We start from the raw sequence: 27,282 nt of genomic DNA, 5'->3' as shown, positions 1-27,282 counted from the left end.
TTTTGTTTCGTCTTCCATTAAAATACATAACATTTTTCCTTAGTTATTTTGTTTTCTTTTTTCAGACAGCTAAGCAGGCATTTAGTTGGTCTATGGACAGCTGAGAATACAACTTCCACAAATTTGTTGAAGCGTATTTTGGTAAGTGATAAACACGTTGGAAATGATTTTAACTTTTTTCTGTATATTTTTGATTAATTATTGATTTGTCTATTTTTTCCCTTTGTCAAGTATACATGTAATAAGCTGTCCATCAAGGTTGCTACCTATTCTGGTATGTTAGTCAAACCAAACATGGATCCCTTTCCAGAGGAAAAGAATAATATTAGTAGACTCATTTCTGAGCTCTTAGAGTTTCCTGTGGGACAATAGATGAAGCAAATTGGCACACTAGAACATTTGCTGCCAACACTTGTATGTGTTTTATTGTTGCAGCATTACATAGTGTGGACATGGCCTGATAGGTCTCAATACATTAGCACAGGTTCATACTGAATGTAAACTGTTTGCAAAAGTACATGTTCAGAGAAGAACACATAAGAACAAAAACAAACTGTGTAAGGTAGCGTTATAAAGGTTAAAATAAGAACTTACAAAAATGTTTTATAATCAGGACTGCTTATTCAACATCATATAACTCTAGGTAATTGCCATTTCTTTAATTTGTGTGTTTAGCTTGAGAGCTCTTTCCTGTGATGCATCTATGACCCCTTGCTTGTGATACATGGTGTGAAGTGAATTGGTACAGTACCTACTTTCTGACTGCTCTTTACTCTTTTTATATTCACTGCCCCCTCTAATTCCCTATATTCTCAGTTTTACACTACAATTCTTTTCAAGATTTGAATATTTTGCATTATCCCGACCCGTAGTGTTTGGTTCCAGAAGTATTTCTTTACAGACCTTTTCTAATGGATGTCGAGCGGAGTCAGTACGAATCAATATAACGTCAACTGTAAGCCCACGATGCCCCCTCCATTTTATAGTCTTTTTTTCCCTACCAGTGGGTTTGGAGTGCACTGAGAGAGCTCCCAAGACTTTAGCAAAAACACCATAGAAAAGGTGCAAGAAGACATCGAGGGGGCAGTGGATGAAAAACTGAAATAAACACTTCATCGAGGATTCATGTTTTTCCAATTGGTATTCAACATATTCGTAGTAAGGTTTATAGTAGACGTAGTGTCCCTCAGACTCCTAACACCAATTTGTAGTATAAGCTCACTTTTCAAGTTCTGCTAGTCTTGCATCTGAAAATTCGCTTCCAATTATGAACAGCCGGAGTGCATGTTCTGCCTCTCAAGGGGCTAAAAGTTGGAGGACTGTTAAGCATATTTGCTTTCAAAACAAAAGCCTTAATTTCTCCAGATACATTTTGTGGCCATAGGGGACATGTTGGGGCAGGCATAGCTCAAACAGCTGAGCGAAACATACCATCTATGTAGGAAATACAGGTATCAGAAAAACAAGAGGAAGTGGAGGAATACCAGTCAGATTCAGCCCCCAAAGAGATTTTCATCTATTGTGCTGATGCACATTAATCAGCTCACAAAATGAGGTCTGACTTTAAGTCCACAGTTCCCTACACCTAAAGGCTTTTGGAATCCCCAACATACAAGGTATCCACGTATTTCAAAAACACCAAATTCAAGATTTTTGTGTGAACACAAGTGTTTCCATTAAAACAAACACTGGAATCCGAAGAACATGTCAGTAAATGATCTTGTTGACACACACCATCCTAACCAGTCCAGAGAAATGGCCACCAGAAAAGATTTGCCTAGGTACGTCAGATTGACTTCAAAGGATAATTGAGTTCAAAAGTGGAAAAAGAAAGCTTCTTGCTTGAAAGATTAGCAGGGAGAACAGAAAAACAATCTTCTCACATCACAGATGTTGAGAAGTAAAAGAGGGCCCTAAACACCTAGATAGCTGACATCATGAAAATAAAATAATATTTCAAATACACCATTGCTGCACTTAAAAAAAGCAAAGCTATTTGACATTAAGAGGCTAAGAGATGAGTCTGAACACATGAAGCAAAGGAAGGAAAGGATACCTACAGATTCACTAGAACTTGTAGAAGAAGAAGACCCATTTAGAGACATGCCACTATTAGTCAGGCATTGAGCAAGAGAATATGTTCGATATAGAGGACAAAAGAGGAAAGAGTGCCATAGGATGGCGATGCAGACTCACTGCAAGAGAATGGGAACATGTACCCTTTTATATAATCTCCTCCAGATGGTAATTCCAAATACCATGGAGTAGTCAGAAGGCAAGCTCAGCCATTTGGGGTCCAAATGGAAGTAGAGCAGGAAAAGTCATGTTCTGCAAACACTATGGCTTCTGCATAGGCATAATGAATACCTTCTTATGCTACTGAGGATTCATCAGCAGAGTAGGTGGGTATTCTCTAACCCAGCTACCACAAAGACAGTTGGTGCCTATATTGAAAATATATATATGACATCTCCACAGTACGCACAGTACATAATAACTTAGTGGCGCATAACTCACTGACAGTGTCTGCATGAAGAAACAGAGCACAGTCCCCAGCTTTTTAATGTCCATCTCCATATAAAGATAGTAAGAGATTGGAGGTGGTAGGGCGAAAAATAGAGAGTGCTACATAGTGGCGGACAGCTATAATAGATATGCATCCTAGAAACAAAATTACATATAGGTGTTGATACAAATACATACATGAAGAGTGCTAGTGCTAAATATGTAGTAGAAGAGGTCAGGTCATATCTAGCTAGTTTACAATCTGCACTAGAATTGCAGATCTTTAGAGGCACTGTTGATGAGGAGAATAGATTCCACAGAGAAGAAAGACGAATGTATGCAACTTTATATGTTGCAATTTCAGAGACCGTATACAGTAATCACTTTTGTACAACAGATACATTGGCAGCAACCTCTACAGACCAAGGCACATTTTTGAGGAAGAGGTAAAGCCAGAGGTCATGCCACAGGATTGTCCGCTTCGAACACAAAATGGCTCCATTAAACACCCCCCCTCCACATTTAAGTTCAAGAAGTAGCACGATAATGGACCACTTCAAAACCATAAGAGACATATGTGAGCTAAAGATGATCTGGCACATAACACCATTGCCTGCAACTCACACACCTTAAGGAGCATTTTCAAATTCTTCAAAAAGTACTTTCTAATATCGAAACAAGATCTAAGTTTACAACCTATCTTGGACTTGTAGTTATCAACAAATTCCTCAAAACGCAAATGTTCCAAATGATAATCCTCCCGGAGGATGTTGGAGGAGAAAGACTACTTGTTGAATATAGATATCAGTTATGCCTGTTTTTGCATCCCCATGCTTCCAGCATATTGGCGATCTCTCAGGTTTTATGTCAGGGGTGCGTTATCAGTACAGGGTTTTACTGTTTCATATACAGCCAAACGAACATGCAATCAGTTGCCAATCTGCTGTATCAGCTATGGTTTACAGTCAACAAGAAGTTTCTGACCGGTGCTTCTTATCACAGAATCCTAACCTCTAGAATAATTGACACAAGTTTATTCGCCTATGGAACACCAAGGAAAGTAGATGTGTAGAAGTATTGCAGAAGCTGATTTAATTTTGACAGATGTCTCAGTCTCTACCGGTAAGGACCTTATTGAATATGCTGGCTTTAACGAATTAATTTGATTCTAAATACAAGATTGTATATGCCAAAATCAGTTATCTCATATACACTAGTACCGGGAGGATCTTGTGGTTTACCAAACAGAGTAACCATGCAATTAAAACGGTGGAGCAAAAACAATACCAGTAAGCAGATTTATCAAGACCCCAACCTACCAAGCCTTCATAAAAACATACTCATCACAATTGGGGGAAATCATTTACACTGCTTTTTGGGTTGGGGTTTCATGGCAGATGCTCAAGAATGTAAAGCCACTTTCAGGAATCTTTATTGTTAATCTTTTCATCCCTTTATTTATTGTACGATTGTGTTACTACTCGACCTCTTTGTAGTCTATAAAGGCTTGCTACTATATTCAATTGTTTTATTATCAAAGAAAATCCAGAATGGAGAAGGAAAGGTTACTTCAAATGTTATTTCTCCATTGTGGGAGTCTTCATTGAAGTCATACATACATAGGCCACCCACCTCCCTGGCAGTATCTTGAAAACAGCTAACTCTACAACTTGAGGGATCCATAGTTCCTATCAAAATGAATGGAGGCAATTGCCAATGCAACAACATAATGGGATATTTGCACTACAGAAAGTGTCTACTTTCTGATCAGGCGAGTTCCTGCTTACCTGGTTCCATTTTCTCATTTACTTATTTTGTTTTTGAAAAAATGTGAGTAAAAATAACTATATGTAGTTCCCTTTGCATACAGCAGTTGTAGCCCTCATCTGGCCTTATGATGTATAAAGGTAATAAAAAGCAGAGACATGCACAGAATTCCTTGTAGTGAAAAGGTAAATTCTCATTTGGCTATGTATAATAATTAAAGACAAATGAAATACAAAGTGAAATATTTATAATAAAAAGTACTTCGAGATCCTGCAAAGAGGCGCCTTACTTCATGTGTTTGAGTTTAATGAAATTATGATTGTCAAGAAGTTTCCCACTAATACAGCGCTCAATTACAAGTAGCATTGTTTTGCTTGTAATGAAAAAGCAACAACTTATGAGGATGTTATGATAAACACAACTAAGTACATGTGATCTATAAACGCCACACACTGTAATTATTCATCTTTACAGTGTGCCATAGTTAATTCTATGTTCTGTCATTGAAAGATGGGGGATAATGAGTGCATTCGGAAACCATTAATGTTCTCTTACTTGTAGTAGGAAAGTTCTGGTTACCATGGCCCTGGCTCTGCTCAGTACCTACTTGATACGTTTGCACCGTATTTGCTGTTTTCTCATCTATCTACCGCATGAGGAATGTACCTAGTGTAAGCTTTAGTATTTCAGAAATACATGGGAGACCTGAAGAGGACTCAAGGCAGTAACAGCTGCTGCTGTACAATATCCTCGGAGAACTTGACACTAACAAAAGAACATGTCTGTAATAGTAAATAGTAAAGCATTATACTTTCAAAAAAGCCCATTGTGAGTGAGAAACGATGTGTTATACAGCCAGTGACCAAGGCAGGTTTTTTGATTTGCTATGAGCTGGGTAAAGTGACTTACTTGATGGGCTTGTTGGTCATCGTCAGCCTTGTATGTGTGCTGAACCAAGACTCTTTGTTCGTGGATAATTGAAAAATTTCTTCGATTATATTGGTGTTTTGCACAGATTCATTGTTGGATGAGATTTAGTAAACTCATACTTCCTTTTTCTTTTGGATTTTTATTTTAAATGATATTGACTTCTATCCATCATTTTGTTGGCATGTCAGTTGTTTTTTGTAACACTGAAGTTATATATTCTTTTTGGGTAGTAATGCTGTTTATGCACCTATTTTCTTTTGGTTCAGCCCTCAGGTTTGCTGGCATACCTGGACAGCACTGACCCCGTTCCTGAGAAAGACATCGACCGGATGCACATACGGGACAATGTGAAGATTGCAAATGTGAGTTGTAGGAAAAAGATAATTGTCTTTTAGAAAATTAAAGTTAAAAGCATTCTAAAATAAGTTGTAAAATGGATGCTTTCACATCCTTCTCATTGTGTACATCAATGTAAAAATGAAATGTGTTCTACTAAGTAAAACTGGCAAACTACAAAGTAGTTATTTTTACTTTTTTACATTGCTTTTAAAAAAAATACTTTCATAGCTTTGGCCTTGAGTATTTGCATTTACTTTCCTTTAGAGTCAAGCTCATTATTGTAAACAAACCATAGTGAAATACAGACCAAAGCCATTTGAAGAAAGTCGGTTATTACCAGCATACAGAAAGATATGGCAGAAAGTTAGACAGTAGTTATATCCCGACATCTGAATTATGTTGGAAAGTTCAATGTACTGTGTGGGGTGGATGATACAAAAAGATGAAGACAGAGGAGATTGGCAAAGGTAGAATATAAATAAGAGAATAGGGGTATTCGACATTTATTAACAAACAGGCAGTGTGCTTCCTCAACAGACAGTACCCAATAAGAATTATAATAGTCTGTCTGCCCAGGCAGAATTCTTTCACCTGAGGTCAAACTAGATAAATGAAACTTCTAGACTTATCAGTAATATAGCAGTAAAATTCATTAGAGGAATCTATACTGTGTTGTGATTAAGTACAGACCCTAGACCCCTTTCTGAAAGCCAATCGTTGGTAACAAATAAAGGAGTGCATAGTTAATTAGCACGTGGGCTGTATTACTGAAGTACTGTTTGGATTATGCGCAGCCCTTATATTTAGGTCCTTGCTTTATACTAGCCAGGCATGGAGCCCAGATACTATCCAGTTCATTTTGTATTTTAGTCTGTATAAGATCGTCTCTTAAGCAGGGACTGTTTAAAGCAGGGGCAAAGTAAGCAATTGCCCAGGGCCCGGCCTTCCAAGGGGCCTTCTTGTAAACTGCATGGCGCAGTCAAAATTCCTGTTATACGCAGTGTTTACAGAAACATAGGAACGGGGCAGAGTCGTGCAAAGTGACCCAAAGAAGTACAAACTCTTACAAGATTATTTCCAATGCCAAAAGTATTTACCCCTGGAAATGTGCCCTTTTCTCAGCACAAGAAGTGCTTTGCAACACTTTGCAGGAAGTTGGACGTTACTTGGGTGTAACCAGGGCAGATTAGAGTAAACACCCATATTTGTGATGCAAAGTCACATGTACTAAGATGAAAAGATTGGGTTTGGTGTTAAAACAAAACAAGAATTGGCACAGCCAATAGGTATCGCCTTTGGTACCTTATAAGTGTTTAGCCGTGCAACACTTGATGTTGTCGCACCAAGGATCTTGTGCTGTATAACTAAACACTTATAAGGTCCCAAAGGCGAGACCTATTGGCTATGCCTATGCTTTTTATGGTTTAGGGTAGTTGTAGGTTTTTGGGGGGCAATGGTACTTCTCAGGGTTTCGGGGGAGTATGGGTTTTTGGGTGGCAAAGGTATTTTTAGGGTTTAGGGTTTTTGGTGGCACAAGTATTTTTAGGGCTTAGGATGGGAATGGGTTTTTGGTGGCAAGAGAATTTTTAGGGTTTAGGGTGGGTATGGGTTTTAGGTTGGCTAGGGTATTTTTTGGGTTTAGGGTAGGTATGCGTTTTTGAATGGCAAGGGTAGTTGTAGGGTTTAGGGTAGGTATGGGTTTGAGGGGTTGTGGGTGTTAAAAGGGAGTTAAAAATATCTATATTTAAAACAATTAGATATAAATATATTTATTCGTATGTATGTATATACACACATATATAGATGTGTGTGTGTGTGTATATATATGTATGTATATATGTATATATACATACATATATATATATATATATATATATATATATATTCATTAGGGTTTGTACCTACATTTTACAATTTTACCAAGTGTATGCCTTTACCACGGAAATGTAAGTATTATACAGGTAAGTATGAACCCTTTTTATAGAAATAGAAAGGGTTTATACTTAACTTTAAAATACTTACATTTGAGTGGTAAAGGCATATGTGTGGTAAAAACATTGTGTTGTATTGGCAATGTGTGGTAATGGCACTTGCATTGTAATGCCCACCATGTAATGGAATTTGTTGTATCATCATTCATCCGTTGGGGAAGTTAGAGTGAGTGTGTGCTTGCCCGGATCATGGCACTTTTTCATCCTGAATGAATTTTCTCCCAGGCAGTCGGGCACAGATTGCTGTTCCTTCCAGCACCATTCAGACACTTTCCTGCCAACTCGTTCACTCGAAACACGAGCTGTTTGTTTTCATTGTGTGACAGCATGGATTGACTGGTGACTCGGTGAGGCGCTTCAAAGCACAGGAGCTGAGTCTTGTTTGTGCACCAGCCTGGAGAGCGCCCATTGCAGAAAAAAAGGGTGACCCTAAGTTGCAGTCAATACTGCTTTTGAAAAAGGCTGTTGCATTGCTCAGTACATCACTGCGCCATCAAGTACAACAGAACCTACAGGCACCTCTCCTGTCTGTCTATGCCCCTGTCTGTCCATCTCATCGTCACCCAGGGGTGTAGGGGGTGTGTGTGTGGGGGGGTCGGTGGAGGGGGGTTGTGTGTGTGTGTGTTGACTTTATTTACGTGTCTGTTTTGGTCTGGGTGCATTCAGGGCTACGAGGCCTCCGGGTTGCATGCGCTTAATAAAACCCATTTAATAATAATAATAATAATGTCGGCTAGAATGTGCGTGGGTGCCTCTTGATATATAGTCTCTCGGTCTGCTGCTCTGTATCTCTATGGATTCTCTTTGTGAGTGTATACATGCACATGTTATTGGCCTCCTCATGTTTGTACTATACAAAAGCCAAGCCTTCCAGCTTTGTCGGTGCTTAGCACCACTTGAATCAGTACTTGGGAGCAGGGCTTTAAGTGGGCCGGGTCTCTGGTGCACCAGCAGTTTTTTAAAGGGGGCCTCGAAACAGATCTCTATTGGGCTCTGTTTTGTGCCTTGGCACAGGCTTCGGTTTTTTTCCGGACTGCTGTGGCAGCAGACACATCCATGTGTGTGGCTCACATTTCTCACTAGTGGATAGGTTACGGCATGATGTATTGCCAGGTGAGCACATTGATGTGCACAAGCTCACTTCTCACTAGTGGAGGTTACGCCAGGGCGTCATGCCTGGTGAACGTTGTAGGGGAAGGAAAATCCTTTAAAGAGAGTAATTTTCTCCTGGATTTCCCTTCTCTTTTTGAAACTCAGGAGCAGCAACATTGTTGTGGTGTCACTAGAGCTCTAAGTGGAAGCAATATTCTATACAAGCCATAATTGCTGCTTATTTATCTTATGCAGCTAACAATCATTGACAAAGCGAATAGTCCTGTCCTGACTTGTTGTAGGTATGATGTTACTTGTTGTAACCCCCAGTTTTTTTCATCCCACTTAGCCTCTTCGGTGCTCATGACCAGCCCAGCTCGTCATGAGTCACAATGGAGCTGTGCTCATGACGAGCTGGGCTCGTCATAACAGCTCCGCGCCACCCACACGCGATTGATTCCCCGCCTGTGTGTGCAAATTAATCAGTGGGCGGGGTTGTGACGAGCCCAGCTGGTCATGAGCACAGCTCCACTGTGACTCATTATGAGCTGGTCTTGTCACGAGCACCACGGTGCTTCGTTCACCCCTCCCACCCTCCCCCATTCTCCCCTCCCCCACCCGCACTGTGGGGGAATTACCGTCGCAGCGAAGGGGTTAAAGCCCTGCTGGGGAGACACTTTGAACCCAGCCTGCTTCAGCTTCTAGCGTGTTGTTCTGTGGCTGTCTTTAATAAACACTTTCATGTGTCACATCTTTATTTGCGCGGTTATTAACAACCATTGCAATTATAGAATAAAAGCATAAAGGCACTGGCAGTTCATCAGAGTTTTCAGACATATGTATAACCGTAGAAGCAGTGCTTTAAGTGGGCCGGTACTCAACGGTACTGAGCACCAGCACTTCTACATTTTCGACACTTGAGTACCGGAACTTATCTTTGTCCTAAGAGAGTACCGGTACTCATTGGGATGTAAGCCAAGCTCCAGGAAATTGCCATTTACAAAAAAGCACAACACAGCTGACAACGAGTGGGTCCGTTTTCCTGAAGCACTTTGATCGAGTGCTAATCTCCCCTTTTAATTTTTTTTTTGAGCCGCGGCCCGTAGGCATTCATTCAGAGTTGGCAGGACGTTTGGGAGGGGTCAGACTCACACTGTGATGCCTGACGAAGTGTCCACTCAGGCTCTTTGTAGTCCATAGCACTGTAGGTGTGAGAGCAGAGCCTGCTAACAGGCATATCTCCTAATTCTCGGGAAATCGAAGAGGAAGCTTCCTGCTGGCATAGCAGACTACAGAAGCACTGGTTTGCCACCAGACTGAGGAGGAAGGTGGCGATAGTGATGCTGTAGCACAGCACATGGGATCAAGGTTTAGTAATGAGGGCAACAACTAATGTACGCATTTCTAAAATAAATGTACTGAATGCCGGATCCCTTTGCGCTGCCCATAGCTCCGCCCCGTAGCCCAAGCCTCGCCCTCTAGTCCACTTCTCAATTTGGTGAGTACCTGCTGTTGTAATGTTTCTTATTTATTTATTTCATTTTAGATAAGATCTTTTTGTGACTTAGTTTTGTTATAGAATAGAATTTAATGACCCTGGCTCTGGATTAGATTCTTGAGAACAGATGATGTGAGAGCCTGTGCCAGTTGGGTGAATGAGCTGTTTAACCTATGCAACTTGAAGAATAAATCTACTTATCAAGACCTATGTTTTCCTGCTACTCATTTTATATCAAGAATTTACTTTTTAACACCTGCCCTTATTTTTTTTCCATTTAAAGCACTGTGTAAAAGAACATTAAAACGTCAGAGATTAAAAGTGGACATCATCTGCAAGGCTATTTTAGTGCAACTGAGAATTTTCAATTCAGCACAGTTTTCAAAGCACCAAATCTTATGGAGATTTCATGCGATGTTCCCAATTAAAAATAAGCATCAGCAGTCCAAACCAGTAAAACATAAGCTTTCGCTAGACAAACATTCCTCCCTTGAGTCGCAAAAGCTCCGGCTATACTAACGAGGTAGAGGGGAAACTATGCCAATCAGCACGCCTCTTCTCATCGCCTGATCCACAACGGTTGGCAGACTTGTGTAAATTTGCAAACCGTTCTTTCGGGACTCTTATTCACTCAGACAAATCCTTAGACCCCCGAGTGGATAAAACAGGAGTGCGACGTTATCAGACCGTTTCAGAGCAGGAGCGTCCCCCAAAGCCCTTCCATGATACCAATTATAAACTGTATCTAGGCACCTGCGCACCCCTATTTCTCTTCTGAGTCACACGTTCGTGTAAAGCATGCAACAGCTTCTTGGAATAAACATGGTAGCGACCGATCGACTTTGTCAGTGACTAATTCAGGTTCTTCTGCGGTCTGGCACTTCAGAGCCATTTTGACAGGGCAAGTTGCGTAGCAACGGTGCCCCTGGATCGAATGCACGCAAGGAAAACGAGCCCCCCAGTAAATCAGCTAGGAGCCCTTTGGGCCATCCGCCCGGTGCCACTGCACCTGCTGCGCTATTGCTAGCTGCGCCCCTGGTGTGGGCAGCAGGGCCCAAGTCATAAAAAAAGAAGTGGGGGGACGCCATCACCGGAAGTGACGTCACGACAGGAAGTGATGTCACGAAAGGTGCCGAGCTCCTCTTCCCAAAGAGGCCAAAGAGTGAAGTCCAACTGTTTGGCAGGGGGGATGGCGTCCCCCCGGTAAAATAAGTGTTACCCCGACTCGAGCCCTGGACTGGGCAGCACTGCTAGCGTGCCATTCACAGATTCGGCCCCAAGTCGATGTTTCGAAGACATCTCTCGTTCTGCAGTGGCGAGCTCGGCTGTGGCACCTCGACCCTCCCCCGCTTGTTTCCAGTCCAGGGAAGGCATGGCTTGGCAGTTTGGGCTGGACTTTTCCCATGAGGCACAGGGTCAGACTGATTTGCATATGGCCATGTCTGAACTGTGGTGGCCGAGCGGGCTAAAGAACGGTGATGGATTAAACCCAGATCTGTAGACTGGGTGTGAGTGTTTGATTGGTTCAGATGCTCCGTCCATCACCACCCCTTTTTGTACCACAAAAATTTGATACCATCAGAAAATGGGAAAAGCTACTAGACCTGTGCAAGTAATCCACTCTGAACGGAGCAGTCTGCAAAGCTCAGAGGTCGATACTGATCTGGATGAAGATACCAATGCCCAGAGAGCAATACCAACAGTAATCGAGGAATTGGATTTTTTATGCGAAGAAAAGAGATTCAATTTGCGACCAAGGCCACCAGCACAGAGCCAAACACCACCAAGAGGAAGAGGCAGAGGGCCAAGAGGCGGAAGGGGGCAGCATGCAGAAGAGAAGAAGAAGGGGAGCAAGAAATAATTAATGGCAAAGATACATCTATAATAAATGTAACCAACATAACTCTCACAGTTCGAGAAGAAGAAATTCTGAGATTGGGGTTATCATTTTGCCCAGAAACTGACTCAGATTATGTCCAAACGAGAATTGATCTTTTCAAATTCATTAGAACACTGAAGTTAAAGAAGCACTTTTTATCCAATCCCACAATGAGATCAGAGTCAATACCGGCCACAGCAGCAGATCGAGAAAATAATTTCAGCGACGTGAATTTAATGTTGGAACTTAAAAGAATAGATGCAAAAAACTTCGAAGGCTAGGCGGGAGCGGTCCCGCAAGCGGCTCGAACTCCGGCAGTCGGCCCCGCGCCAGGAACGGTCCCGGTCCGGACGGAGGTCGAGGGACCGGTCGCGGGAGAGGAGCCATCGGAGCTCCGGGAGTCGACATCACTCCTCAGGGTCGAAGTCATCAGGTAAGCACAAGAAGTCGAAGAGACGTCATCGCTCTTCCGACTCCCCCCCCGACGCTCGCGCGACGCGGCCGGGGGTTCAGGTGGCACGCCCACGCGGCTCCGTCGGAGTCGCAGGCGTCGCGTCCGGCCTCATACCCTCCGGTCCCTGGGCCGTGCGCGACGCCGGAGGAGATCGAGCGGTTCCTCATGGCCATGAGGTCCCTCACTCCCCCGACGGGCTCCGCGGCGCCTTCGGGCCTTGCGGACCCGTCTGGGGGCCCTAGCGGGTCGGGGGCTTCGGCCCCGGCGCCGCCGGCGCCTTCGGTCCCGGCACCGCAGGCCCCCACTGGATCCGGTTCCGGATCTGAGTCGTCGCCAGTGGACTTGACGACCTCACCGGCGCCGGTCCCTCAGGTGTCACCCCCGGCGCCGTCTTCGGGCGGCGCCGTCCCCGATGCCTCCCTCGACCCGGCGCCGGAACGGCGGCGCTGGACGCCGCTTTCGACGCCGTTCGGAGAGTTCACTTTCCATGAACCGGCCCCATCATTTGTTAACCCTGAGTACCAGGAGATGGTTGATGAGGAGTTTTGAAATCCCTTATCAGGTCCTATTGCCCTTCACGGAACCTGAGATCTTCCCACCTCCACCTCCTTTCCATCCCCCCCGTCAAACTGTGTAGATCCGGAGGCCGGAGATTCGCATTCCTGGCCCCTAAACTTTGGAACTCCTTTCCCCTTTCTCTCAAAATCTCTAACTCTCTTACCCTTTTCCGTAAATCCCTAAAAACATGGCTCTTCCCTCAATCCGGTTACATCCCTCTGGTCCCTCAGTACTCAACCAGCGCCAAGAAACCCATGGTGTTAGCGCGCTCTACAAATTCCCCTTACAATACAATACAATACAATACAATTGGGATGGGTCTGAGGACTCTCTGACACGTGAATGTCAGTCCCAGGAGGACTGGACAGGTGGATTTGGGGATGCCAGTGGTCTGGACACCTCGCCGGACACTGGCTTTGCCTCGCCTCCTACCGTGGCTACGGAGGAGGGGGCAACCTACAGTGTGGTTTTGACGAGGGCGGCCAAGGCCTTGGGCCTTAAGCTCCCTGTCGCGGCCGCGAGGACTAACCTGCTCACTGAGGTCCTTAAACCGCAGTCATGCTCGGCCGAGCCTCTGCTGCCGTTTAATGAGGCCTTAACCGACGTTCTTTTGGGCACTTGGTCCAGGCCCGCTACAGGTTCGCCTGTAGATGGGAACGTGGCCAGACGCCACCACCCGGCCCCGGGCGACCCTTGTTTCCTGTCCACCCACCCCACCCCTGAGAGCCTGGTGATCCAGGCCTCCAATTCCCAGACCGCATTCCCGTCGGCCCCGCCTGACAGGGAATCCAAGAGGTATGAGCAATACGGCAAAAAGGTATTCTCCTCCCTGAGTCTGGGACTGCGGTCTTCCAACACCGCATGCCTCTTGGGCCGCTACACCCACTCTCTGTGGGATACGGTCGCGGACGTACTGCCAGAATGCCCATTGGAGGTACGGGCTAAACTCGGCCAAGCCCTTGTGGAAGGCCGAGATGCGGCACGTTATTCTATCCGGTGTGGACTGGATACCACTGACTCTCTGGGCACAGCGATGGCATCGACGGTGGCGATTCGTCGCCACGCCTGGTTGAGATCCGCCAACTTCTCGGCTGATGTCCAGAACACACTCATGGACATGCCGTTTGATGGCCGTCGCCTTTTTGGCGACAAGGCAGACAATGCGCTTGAGCGCTTTAAGGACTCCAGGGCTACGGCCAAGTCCTTGGGCCTCTCGGCCCGCGCCAGCAATCGTCTGCCTTTCGTGGCCAATGAAGGGGTGTACCCACACGTGCTGCCAGCCACGCTACGCAAGGTAATACCCAACGCGGTGGCTGCCGTGGAAACCGCCATGGCGGCGGTCGGGAACAACGGTGAGGTCAGTCCACACCTTCCCCGCAGCATCCGCCTCAAAACCCTCCTAATCCGTGCTTTCAGGCCCATGTGACGCCAGTGGGGGGCAGGGTTCGCCATCAACTCCTCCACTGGCGCACTGTCACGTCGGACAGGTGGGTGCTGCAAATCGTCCGAAGGGGCTACTCCCTCCCCTTCGAGGCGACCCCCTCCTGCCATGCCACCGCAGAACCACCGCGTATCGGGGGATCATTTGCGGCTTCTGCAGGAGGAAGTTACGGCCCTCTTGGCCAAGGGGGCCATCGAGCGCGTTCCTGGGCCAGAAGTAGGGTGTGGTTGTTACTCCCACTACTTTCTGGTACCCAAGAAGGGAAAAGGGGGCCTACGCCCTATCTTGGACCTACGGAACGTCAACGGCTTCCTCCGGAAGGAGAAGTTCAAAATGCTGACACTGGCTCAGGTCCTAGCTGCCCTGGACCCAGAAGACTGGATGGTAGCGTTGGACTTGCAGGACGCTTATTTCCACATCCCCGTCCTGCCGGCCCACCGGCGTTACCTGCGGTTCACGGTAGGCCACGAGCACTTTCAGTTTACCGTGCTCCCCTTCGACCTTACCAGCGCCCCACGAGTGTTCACGAAGGTGATGGCGGTGGTCGCAGCTCATCTGCGCAGGTTAGGGGTTTCAGTCTTCCCCTACCTCGACGACTGGTTGTTGAAGGCTGGCTCGCCCCAGACAGTCGTCAGCCACCTCCAGACAACGGCAGACGACCTGCACCAGCTGGGGTTTTCCATCAATGTGCCGAAGTCACACCTGTGTCCCTCCCAGAAGCTCCTCTTCATCAAGATCAAGCGCGACCAGGCCCAAGTCATCCTTGTGGCTCTGGACTGGGCACGAAGGTACTGGTATCCAGAGCTACTCAGTATGTCAGTCGATCCCCCGGTTCGTCTGCCTCTTCAGGAGGACCTTCTGTCGCAGAAGCAGGGGACGGTCCTCCACCCGAACCTGTCCAGTCTCCACCTCCATGCTTGGAGATTGAGCGGCGACAGTTGAGGCCATTTGACCTGCCTCCTGAAGTCTGTAATGTCATTCTGGCAGCCAGGCGTCCCTTCACAAAGTCGGTATACGCCTGCAGGTGGAACAGATTTGTGGCATCGTGCACAGCAAAGGCTGTGGATCCTCTTGCTGCCCCTCTTTCTGAGGTTCTTCTCTTCCTTCTTTCTCTTGCTCAGCAGGGCTCTGCTCTGGGCACTATCAAGAGTTACCTCTCTGCCATTTCAGCCTTTCTAAGGCTGCCTGATCAACCTTCTTTGTTCAAGTCCCCTATTGTCAATCGTTTTCTGAAGGGCATCACACACACATTCCCTCCTGTTCCGTTTGTGATGCCTCAGGGGGACTTGAATCTTGTTCTTACATTTCTGATGTGCGCTCCCTTTGAGCCACTTCACAACTGTCCTCTCCGTCTTCTCACTTTGAAGACTGCTTTCCTCGTTGCCATCACCTCTGCCAGGAGAGTGAGTGAGCTCCAGGCTCTTCCATGTACTCCTCCTATCCTTTCTGTTCATCCGGACAAGGTTGTGTTGCGTACTAAGCCATCTTTCCTGCCCAAGGTTGTCCCGGCCTTCCACATCGGGCAGTCTATCACCTTGCCCACCTTCTTTCCGCCACCGCATCCCTCTAAAGAGGAAGAGCGGCTCCACCGTCTGGACCCAAAACGTGCGCTTTCATTCTATTTGGATGGCACACGCCAGTTCCGGGTGGATGACCAACTCTTTGTTGGTTACGTGGGCGCTAAGAAGGGAAAAGCGGTGCAGAAGCGGACCATCTCTCGGTGGATCATCTTGTGTATCCAGGCATGTTACTCCTTGGCTAAAAACGAGCCCCCTTTTTGGATTGCGGGCTCATTCCACCCGTGCCACGGCGACTACAACTGCCCTGGGCCGGGGAGTGCCTTTGCAGGACATTTGCCAGGCAGCTACGTGGGCCTCGCTGCACACGTTTGCAAGACACTACTGCCTGGACAGTCAAGTCCGGAGGGATGGCTTCTTTGGCCGTTCCGTCCTCCAGGACTTTCTGGTGTGATTATTGGTTCGCAGACCCTCCACCGGGGTTGGCATTGCTGGGGTATCTATTCTAAGGTAAGGAATCTATCACTAACGTGTCTCTTTCAGATGCACAAGTTACTACTTGTGTAACGATATATCTGTAAGAGACATTAGTTAGTGATAGATTCCTTACCGACTCACCCATCCTCCCCGTTCTGCAAAACCGATATCTAGGGTTAAGGTCATCCCCTTTCAGGGCCCTAGTTTCAATTGCACCAGTGTTGGTTTTTAACATGGCTCTGCGTTTCTGGAGCGGAAAAGCTGTGTCTAAGAACTGACGTTAGCACGCGGAGGCGGCGTCTAAGTACTCCGACAACGTCATCACGGCGCCCACGACGCCGACGACGGATGCGGAGCCGCAGGCGACGCCTACCGACGCGCAAGGGTACTGCTACGCAAAAAATTTCCGGATCCAGTCTGACGCCTGGGGATATTCTAAGGTAAGGAATCTATCACTAACTAATGTCTCTTACAAATATATCGTTACACAAGTAGTAACTTGTGCGTTGAACAAAAAGCAATGGTTTGTGAAATGCACAAGGTATAAAGCGTGTACGCATGGAACAAATACCGAACAATACAGACTGGGCCTGTCGAACAAAATGCGTAGGATTAGAGCAAAATACAACTGTAAAATAAATTTTACAGTGTACGTGCTGCAGTGCCCTTGTGGCCTGCGGTACGTGGTCAGCACAATTTTAGAAGTACACAAAAGAATCCTACAGCATTTGAGGGCCATTAAGAACGGAGACAGAACGTATCCCATGAACCGTCACTTTGAAAAAGCCCATGGCAAGGATGCCCGGGGCTTAACATACTATGTAATTGATGCAGTGGAACTGAACACAAGAGGTGGAAATAGAGAGAAGAAATTAAGATGATTGGAGTCTCGCTATGTTATAGAGCTAGACTCAATACAGACAGAAGGTCTAAATATGGAAGAACACTTGCACACACATCTGGATTTTATTAATAGACTCGTAATGTAACTAAGACTTCTAAGATTAGAAGTCAAGTGGTCACGGTATTTGCAGTTTTAGCAGGAAATCACAATAATGAATTTGCAAGGGAATAGAAATTCTAGGCCCACTGGGGCTTGATGAAAAAGAAAATAAATATAAATGAAAATGAATTATATTTATGATACGGAGGGCATAAAGTGGGACGCTGTTTGTATATAAGCTCACTGGAGCTGGAGTACCATATGCAATTTTGCCATGAATTTCAAATGAAGTGTATGCTCACTTGAGCATAATGCCAGATAACATAATGTAAATAGTGTAAATATTGTATTAATGAGTATGATATGATATGTTAAATTGATGCGTCCTAAATAATGTGGGGATATATTAATTGCAGCCTTTATTATGATTATTTAATGTGGTACATCAGATTTCCCACTCTTGCGAAAACAGTGACAAGTCTGTCTAAAAATGTCTGTGAATGAAAAAAAAAACTACGTCGGTTTTCAAGTTAATCACAGTTGTAGTTTGTCATGTCACTTGTTTGAAGCACGTAATGCACTTTAAAAAAAATTCCGTGTTTACAATTTCGTTATCAGTAAACATGACTGTTTCCAGTTGCAACGCATTATGATAGCGACAGTGAAATAATCTTTAAAACCGCACACGGCGTCATCCTTTTTTAAATTTATATATATATGTTCGAGGCATATGAGCTGCAGATTACACACTGCGCATAGATGGCCACCTAGTGTTGGGCCTGGATGTTTGCAGTTTGTTTCTGTTGTAGAAAAGTCTTTGGAAGTTACAGGATAGGTGACTCCTCCTTTGGATCATACTGCGCGTGGGCATCGGCTCCATCCCCAGATTGTTTCTTTCCGCTATCGTGCTCTAATGTGTTTCCAGCGCTCCGTGTTGATACCGATTTCCTTCGGCGCGCAATCCTCACCAGCTTCGACGATATAGTTTCGAAAGCGTTTACAGTCGATGCTACTCTTCAACTTCGAAGTCTTCGATTCCGGTCGTCGACGAAGGGCTTCGGGACCACCTAGGCCTCAACTTCCAGTTCATGGAAAGGACTCCATTTAAAAAGTGTCCTCAATGTGGGTCGAAATTTCCCCACACAGACCTACATGAGGTCTGTAACCTTTGCCTCTCTCCGGAGCATGAGGCCAGAGACTGTTCCGCTTGTGCCTCCTTCCGTTCGAAGAAGACGATCCGGGACCGAAGAGCTAGGAGAACAATGGCTTGTTCATCTGCTCCGATTCCAGACGACATCTTCCAAGAAGGCGTCGACGTCCCAGAACACCATGGCGTCGACAGCAACTCCGAGGCAGAAGATACCGAAGTCGAGGACATCACTCCAGCACAACGGGTCGTAAGTAAGACCGCCGACCCCGACCCTTCCTCGACACATTCAAAAAAGGCTTCGGTCATACCCTCGCCCTCGGGTGCACACCGGGACACTGCTTCCACTGCCCCGCCTTAGGGCCCGGCTAAGAAGCTCACTAAGCCTTCCGGCGACTCTGGCTCGAGTTTGCCTGCCCACGGTTCTGGCACACACCTACCAGCACCAAAAAAGACATCATCGGCCGCCAGACCGGCATCGAAACAATCGGCGCCGAAGCCTACTGCTAGCCCCTCGGCACCGAAACAAAAATCGGACCCAAGCAAACCCGCTTCGGATCCGAAAAATCCATTGGAGCCGAGGAAACCGTCGGATCCCAAAACCCCATCGGAGCCGAGAGAATCATCGGAGCCGAAAAAACCATCGGAGCCGAAAAAGTCTCATACTAAAGACACTGCCAAACAACACGCTTCAAAGCCAAAAGAAGCCCCCAGCTCGGTGCCGAGAAATCCCTCCGCACCAAAAGATCTGTCTCCTGCAGAGGACTTATTTAATCCAGACCCTGTACAAAAGACTCTTGTTAAGGATCCAACCACTGGTCGACTAGCTCTTATTTTAAAAAAAACGACCACTGGATACACCTGCACAGGCTCCTCATCCACAGAAGAAGGATATTGCTACCTCTCCTCTAAGGATTCCTTCCCCTCCCCCTCCACATATGCCATCACCACCTGCTCCCCTACATCTTTCATCATACCAGATGACAGGGATGATAGCTCTGGCGATACAGGTGGAGGTGCAGATGATCCCTCTATTCCTCCAGGCTCACCTGACCAGTGGAATGATTATAACACCCCAGACATCCCCAATGTCCCTCAGGACGACATATATCCCTCTAAGCCTTCCCGACCAGAAGCCACTATGGGATTTATTCAGCTACTACACAGGGCTGCACAATAACATGGGGTGGACCTACATACTGACCCTGTAGATGAAGACTTCCTAATGGATACCTTTGATAATGCTCAAAGGTCCAGGGAAGGCATGGATCATCAATTTTACCCATGCTTAAGGGAGTTATTAAGCATGCTCCAGAAGTCTTCAAGGACCCAGGTAGAACTCTGGTCATCAACCCACGAATAGAGAAAAAATATAAAGCTGCCCCTTCACATCCAGCATATATTAAAGGCCCAGTACCATTAGACTCTCTTGTGGTCTCTAATGCACGCAAAAGAGCAAATTCACAAACATCAGGTGAAGCTCCCCCACCAGAAAAAGAGTCTAAGCTCCTTGACGCATTAGGTAAAAGAACTGCGTCTCAGGCAGCAAATGTGGCCTATTGCCAATACACAAGCATTATTGGCAAGATATGAATGCACATTACGATGAATTAGAATCATTAATGCAGCACCTCCCTGATAGGTATAAAGACAGAGCAAATGAGCTTATCCAAGAAGGGAAAAATATTACAAACACCTCAATTCGTTGTGCACTAGATGCAGCAGACACTGCCTCCAGAGCAGTTAATACCAGTATTTTGTTGCGTAGACACTCATGGCTACGCATTTCAGGGTTCAAAACTGAAGTCCAAATTGCTATACTTAACCAGCCCTTTGATGAGCAACACTTATTCGGAACTAATGTAGATGTATCCCTTGAAAAGATGAAAAAGCATACAGATACAGCCAAATCTATGGGAGCCTTGCAGTCGCAGGCTCCCAAACGCTCATTTCACCGCTCATCTTACAGAGGGGCCACCAGGGGATACTCTTAAGACATACCCTCTACCTCTTACAAAGCCCCCACATAGTCCACCTATAGTAGGGGCTACCAAAGGGGTGGTTACAGAGGTAACAACAATAAGGGCAGAGGTAAAAACAACAACTCGCGCTCTGCCTCCACCCCTGCCCAATGACTTCCCTCCCCTTCCCCCACCCCATTCCACTCACAGACAGGAGGTTATATCCCTCCTGCAGAAAAATGCAATAGAAATAGTTCCAATGCATCAGCAAAACAAAGGAGTATGCTCCCTGTATTTCTTAATCCCAAAGAAGGACGGATCTCTAAGGCCTATTCTAGACCTCAGACCCCTAATCCTGTATATACAGTCAGACCACTTTCATATGGTCACACTCCAGCAGGTCCTTCTGCTCCTTTTACAAAACGACTTCCTTGTCACTCTAGATCTCAAGGACGCCTACTTCCACGTTCCTATCCCCAAGTATACCTCCGAGCGCTAGCAGTGAACCTGCTGGACACCATCACTGTGGAACTTCAGTCGTTTGACATTCCGGCTGGCACAGTTACGGCACCACAACCACTTTCGCCCCACCCCCTCCACACAACCCACCCACCTCCCTACCTTCTCAGGGTATGGAACATCAAGCAGACGCTTTCCCGCCGCTAATCAGACTCAGACATGTCCTGGGTATCCACCAACTCCCCTCTATATTGCCTCTATGCCGCCCACACTTTCTCCCACTTTTTAGGGCACCCTCTACTTTTATAAATGACTCTTTCGGCCCTTTGGCACCAATCCAGGTCCCTCTCCCAGTCCTCCACTGTTGGCACCACCTCACTCCCCCACAATCTCGCTTTGTTCCGTTTTGCAACCATGCTATCTAGTGCTAACCAGATCTTGTCTCCTTTCGGCCTTGTGATATCGCTCGTAACGCCTAAGATGTGCCATCGAGCTTCCAGGGGGACCTCCGACCCCACTACCTCCGCCATGATATCAGATAATCTGGGCCAATTGGCCCTGATCTTGGTGCAATCCCACAATATATGGAAAAACGTGCCTTCCTCCCCACAACCCCTCAGGCAGAATTTCGAGTCCTCATAGCCTATTCTATACTGCGTCGTGCGTGGGGTGTATGAGCGATGTAGAATACAGAGCTGGATGAGCCGAAACCTAACTCTAATTGCCACCTCGCACGGGCCTTGCAGTGCCTCTCTCCAGTCGTCGTCATCCAATAACCCTACGTCCTATTCCCATTTCTCCCTCAGGTGACCCAGGGGATCAGTCAGGTTGTTAATACGTTTTTTGTACGTCAGGGGGATTGCCTTGTCTTCCATTGGGTCCATTAACAGTCTGTCCTCCAGTGGAGCATATTCCGGGAGTTGTTCTCCGGCCAGCAGATGTTCATGAATGGCATGTCTAAGCTGCTGATAGTGTAGGAACTCCCCGCTCATTTGGAATTCCGCCTGTAGGGACGTGAAGTCCACCACGTCCCCCCTTCTCCAGAGGTCCCCTAGTCTATCAATGCTTATAAGGCTCCATACGTGGAGGTCTTCTAACTTCGCCACCGCCGGAAGAAAGTTCCCGGCCCACAATGGGGTCTGAGCTGTGAGTTTCGCCCCCCACCCCAACAACTTCGTCGCACGTTTCCATACCCCTACCACTGCAGCCGTTTGAGGCGGGAGAGACCTATTGCATCTGCCTCTGTTGTAGAGGGCTGCCAGATAGGTGCTAGCCCCGAAGACCATGCGGTCCACCCGGTACGCCGACTCCTCCAAAGGAGCAAACACCCAGCCATTAACGTTGACCAGCTGGGTCGCCCAGTAATACAGCCGGACATCCGGGACTGCGAGCCCGCCTTCGTACATTCCCCTCTGTAATTTCTTAAGAGCGATCCTCGTGCAACCCCCACTCCACAACAAAGAGCGCTGCTCCAATTCAATCGTTCGAAAGAATTGCTCCGGTACCATGAACGGTGCGCTCTGTAGCACATAGAGCAGACGGGGGAGGGCCATCATTTTAAATATGACCGCTCGCCCCATTAGGGACAGAAGAAGAGTCCTCCAGTGCTCGACGTCGCCGCGTAGGCGCTCCAGCTGAGCAGATACATTCAAACGCATGGATTCTGACTCCGTCTTAGCTATCCAGATCCCCAGGTAGCGAAAGACCTCTTTCCACACCAATCCTCTGCACTCACGTGTGAGGGACGGCGTCGGGCCCGCTAACACATGACCCAGGGATTTTTCCCAGTTGGTGCGGTACCCTGAGAAGGTACCAAACCTATGGAGGATCTCCAGCAGTCTCTGTATGGAAGCCGCTGGTCGTTGAACGTACAGGAGGACATCATCGGCGTATAATGAAATACGCTACTCCCAGCCTCCCCCCAGATCTATACCCCACACTCGGGGGTCCGCCCGTACCCACGTCGCTAATGGTTCCAGCGCTAAGGCGAACAGGGTCGGAGAGTGCGGGCAGCCCTGCCTCGTGCCCCGCCCTAGTTGAAGCTCCCTAGACAATGCACTGTTAACCCCAACTCTCGCCAGTGGGTCGGAGTATAGCAGTTTCACCCATGCTCGAAATTTGTCTCCAAACCCCATCTTGGCCAAGACTGCGTAAATGTAATGCCATTCCATGCTGTCGAAAGCCATATGCGCATCCAGCAAGAGCAGGGCCGATGTCATCTGTATCACCCCATACAGACGCCTCAAATTAAGCCGCGTGCTTCTGTGTGGCATAAAACCTGACTGGTCTGGGTGTATCAGAGATTGTATTACCGCTCCCAGTCTGGTGGCTAAAATCTTGCCCAGAACTTTTGTTTCGAAGTTTAGCAGTGATATTGGCCTGTAAGAACTGAACCTGTCTTGCGGCTTACCGGATTTATGAATCACCACAATCGTAGCTGATCTAAGATCTTTCGCGAGCCACCCTACCTGTTGAGCCTTCTTGTACATTTCCAGCATATGGGATGCGATTCTACTGGAGACACACCTAAACGCCTCCGCCGGGAAGCCATTGGGTCCCGGCGCCTTCCCTGCCTGTAAGTCACCCACGGCGTGTTCTATCTCTGACCCTGTGATGTCAGAGTCCAGAATGTCCCTATCTGCGAGCTCCAATGTGGGCAGCCGTAGGGGGGCCAAGAATTCCTCGCATTCTTTCACTCCGCTGAGTTTGGGACCGATAGACCGTTTCGTAATAAAAAGTGAACTCTTCCGCTATGTCCACACTCGTGGTCTGCACCGCCCCGTCTGTTTTCGAATCCCAGGCACCCAATTACGCTCCCTATCCCTCCTCTCCATCCAGGCTATCATCTTGTTGGCCTTGTCCACCAGATCATACACATGCCTCTGGGTAGCTAGTGCTCGCGACCTCACCTTATCACAAAGCACATCACTCATTTCTTTTTCCAGGAGGCGGAGTTTGTCGCCTATCCTGCTGTTGCACTTGCGTTTCCTCTCCTTCTTTCTCTAATTCCTGAAACTCCAATTCAAGCCTATCTATCTAGGCACTTTTCTGTTTCCTCCGTTTACCCACCTCCGATTGCACAAATCCCCTGACTACAGTCTTGTAGGCCTCCCACACTATGCTGTGGGACCAAACTGAGCCGGCGTTGTCCATAAAATATTGGTCTACACGCTCCCTAAACTGTGTCTGAAACTCCTGGTCTTTAAACAGGAAAGTGTCCATCCTAGGGGGTGCACTCCAGTCCCTCCCAGGGCCCCGCAGCTGCACCTCCACTGGAGAATGGTCCGAGATGCCCCTTGCCTTATGATACCCACTATGGAAGGAGTTCATGCCACCCACTTGTGTGAATAGGTAATGCAGTCTGGACCCCGACCCATGTGCAGCAGATATATGTGTGTATTGCCGGGTGTTGGACCCGGTCCTTTGGGCAGGTCTACCCCGTGACTTTTTTGCTTTTTCCTAGCCTGTTTTGGGAACCTGGGTTGGTGATTTTTAGGCCTCTGCGCACTTTTTCACTGTGGTACAGTGCAAAGTGCGTGTGCTTTCTGTGTATGGATGGTGAGTGACCTGCCCTCCCATAGGAATGACTGGGAAATATGTATGCCCATGGTAGATTCCTGATGCATGGGGAGTGCAGGATCGAGTTTGATATGTATGAACTCGTGAGAATGAATGCTGCAGAATGGTATATGCGGCATGGCTGTGTGTAGTCTAGAAGCGCCACTTTTAGAAGTTGGCATAATTGTGTAGTGAGTCTGCTAGCACGTGATTGGCTGATGGGCCTGGCCCAGGCATGCCTGGGCCTGTTGGTAGATGGACTGTCTGGTTTGGGTAGAACAGGGTCTGCAGGGTCTGCAAGGCCCCGGAGGAGCCGTAGATGAAAGGCCCCCCATCTGCTGTTAGGGAGGAGTGGAAAGAGCTCTGGTGGTGCCAGGCTGTGTCTGTCGGCCCACCCTGGATGACTCTCCCTCCCGATGGCCCCCTGTCACCTCTGACCTGAGGCTGACAGGAGAGGGAAACCAGATACTCCCAGAGCTTAGGGCTCGCCTTGCACGAAAGCTTCAAAGGCTTCAAAGCTTTTTCTGTGTATAAGAAGGGGCTCTGCCCCTTCCCAAAATGTTCTTGTTCTAGCTCTGGTGGCTGACTCGGATCTACCAGGGGTGGGCGCTGCCCAGCCCCTGGGTGCCTGGATTCCTGGACTCCTGGGGGACCCTTCTGCCCTGCCTGGGCTGAAGGGGGGACTTTGCTTAGCCCCCTGGGACTCTCTGGGACCTTGGTGCAGCATGGTGGAGCTGCATTGCTGAAGGACTTGGCTGGACTTGTCCCGGTAGCGCTGAGGGAGCGCTTCATCGGCATCTAGCGCTGAGAGAGCGCTTTATTGCCTTCCAGCGCTGGGAGCGCTGGACTTGTCCTTCATAGCGCTGAGAGCGCTGTATTTCCTGCCCATGGCGCTTTGGTTGCACTTCTAGTGCTGGAGCGCTTTGTGTGCCTCTATAGCGCTTGGAAGCGCGTTGCTGCTGGAGGCCGGCGGCGGATCGGCGCGGGAGCCCACTCCGCTTATTTTTCCGACTTGGATTTGCCCAGGTTTATGTGAGTTACGAGTGCCCACCTCGCGATTGCTGCCCGCCTGCCTGCCTAGCGAGGGCCGCCGCGCTGCCCGCGGCGACCCGGAAGTACCTGGCCGGCCGGCCAATCCCTGCGCGGCCGGCCGGAAGTCCCGCCCCGCAGCCTGTGAGGCGGGAGGAAGAGGAGGAAGGCGCGAGGGAGATGGCGGCCGATGCCGAGAGGGGAGAGCCTGGGGGCCCGAGGCGCATTGTCGGCGCCTGCCCCAGGAAGACGGAGGAGCCGCCCCGTGAGCCCCGGTGAGTCTGGGCTGAGGGCGGGCCGAGTGGGAGGTCCCCCTTCGTCAGAGCGGCCCCGTATGGCAGCGGGCCGCTCCAACGGTGTGTAGAGCCTGGGAAGGCTCGAGGGGCCAGTCTTGGTGTTGAGCTCTGCACGGCTCCAACGCGGGGGCAGAAGAGAGGAGGGGCGCCGGGACACGTTGTCGGTGTCCGCCCCCCCCCCGCAGTGGCGCGAGCTCGCGCCTAGTGCCAGTAGGAAGCCGTGAAGGCTTCCTGGGCGGCCCCGGTTGGCAGTGGGTCGCCCCAACGTGCACAGAGCCCGGAGGGGCTCTGGGGGCATTTTTAGAAGTTAGAGTTCCCCGTGGGGGACTCCACCGCGACGAGGGCTTCAAGGGCGGCCCCAGTTGGCAGTGGGTCGCCCCAACGCGCCTGAGCCTAGAGAGGCTCAGAGGGGCCGCATTATGTTTACGAGCCCGTTTGGCTCCCGAGAGGGCCATATTCGAGAGGGGGGCTTCGGGGCATATTTTCGGTGCTCGTCCCCTCCTGCCCCTGAGTGTGAGGGCTAGAGTCCGGTGAGGCTCATGGGGGCATCTGTGTTTTAAGAGCCTGTGTGGCTCCAACGGTTGGCATCATTGCTTTAGAGCCTTTGAGAATCCAACGTCTGGGGCATGTGTGTTATGCCCAGAGCCTGTGTGGCTCCAGCAGTGGCGCAGTTGGCGCCGAAGGGCCAGTGAGGGCCCTGGCTCAGTTCTGTTGTTCTCCAGGTGCCCAGCACTTAGTGGGCACCTGCTACGTTTAGGCTTTTTGGTACTTTGAGACTGGCGCTGCATGGCAGCGCACCCTGACACTGAGACTCAGGGCGTCTGAGCCCCAACAAGGCCATTGGCCTAGGGACTGCCACAGGTGGTGGCTTATGTGAGTTTGTGCGCAATCATATGGTTATTGCACCTCTGAATGTGATTTCTTGCATCATGTGTTATTCCTGCACCTCTGAAGGTTTTTAGGCCTCATGTGATTTTTGCGCTATTGTATTACTTTGACACCCCTGAATGTTTCATGCATTATGTGTCTTTCTCTTCTTGCGCTACACCTCTGAATGTTTAGTCATCATGTGTCTTCTTGCGCTGCACCCCTGACTGTATTTTAATTGCATCATGTGCTCTGTCCTGAACACCGCTGAATGTGTAGGTCTATACATCATGTGTTTTCTTTCTTTACTACTCCTCTGAATGTATATTCATGCATCATGGGTAGTGTGTTTTGAGCTATACCCCTAAGTGGATTTCATCCTTAGGTGGTTGTTCTTTCTAGTACAGGTGGTCCTAGTGAGGTCCTGGGTACCTGCGTGACATGCTCCTAAGGTGTTTAGGGTTGCGTAGTATGTACTTACCTGTTCCCAGTAGTTACTGGGTGTGATCTATAACTGTTACTTTGTGTTACAGTGAAGTTTATATACTTTTATTCTAATTTCTGACAAGTATTT

The 27,282-nt window shown here is 48.0% G+C and overlaps 1 protein-coding gene across 2 annotated transcripts in view; it reads left to right on the top strand.

Moving 5' to 3' along the window:
- The window catches only part of DNAJC13 (DnaJ heat shock protein family (Hsp40) member C13), a 1,517,524-nt gene that overhangs the window by 541,797 nt on the left and 948,445 nt on the right, over positions 1-27,282 (top strand). For both annotated transcript variants that reach the window (XM_078663869.1, XM_078663868.1), the window contains exons 18-19: positions 66-141; positions 5,469-5,564. In XM_078663869.1, the coding sequence (XP_078519995.1) occupies positions 66-141; positions 5,469-5,564 (172 nt within the window). The remainder of the gene's footprint in view (positions 1-65; positions 142-5,468; positions 5,565-27,282) is intronic.

The sequence above is a fragment of the Lissotriton helveticus genome, chromosome 10 (genome assembly GCF_964261635.1).
Source record: "Lissotriton helveticus chromosome 10, aLisHel1.1, whole genome shotgun sequence".
Classification (NCBI taxonomy): Eukaryota; Metazoa; Chordata; class Amphibia; order Caudata; family Salamandridae; genus Lissotriton; species Lissotriton helveticus.
Note: the sequence above shows the minus strand (reverse complement) of the source record. Positions and strands in the feature narration are given on the sequence as shown.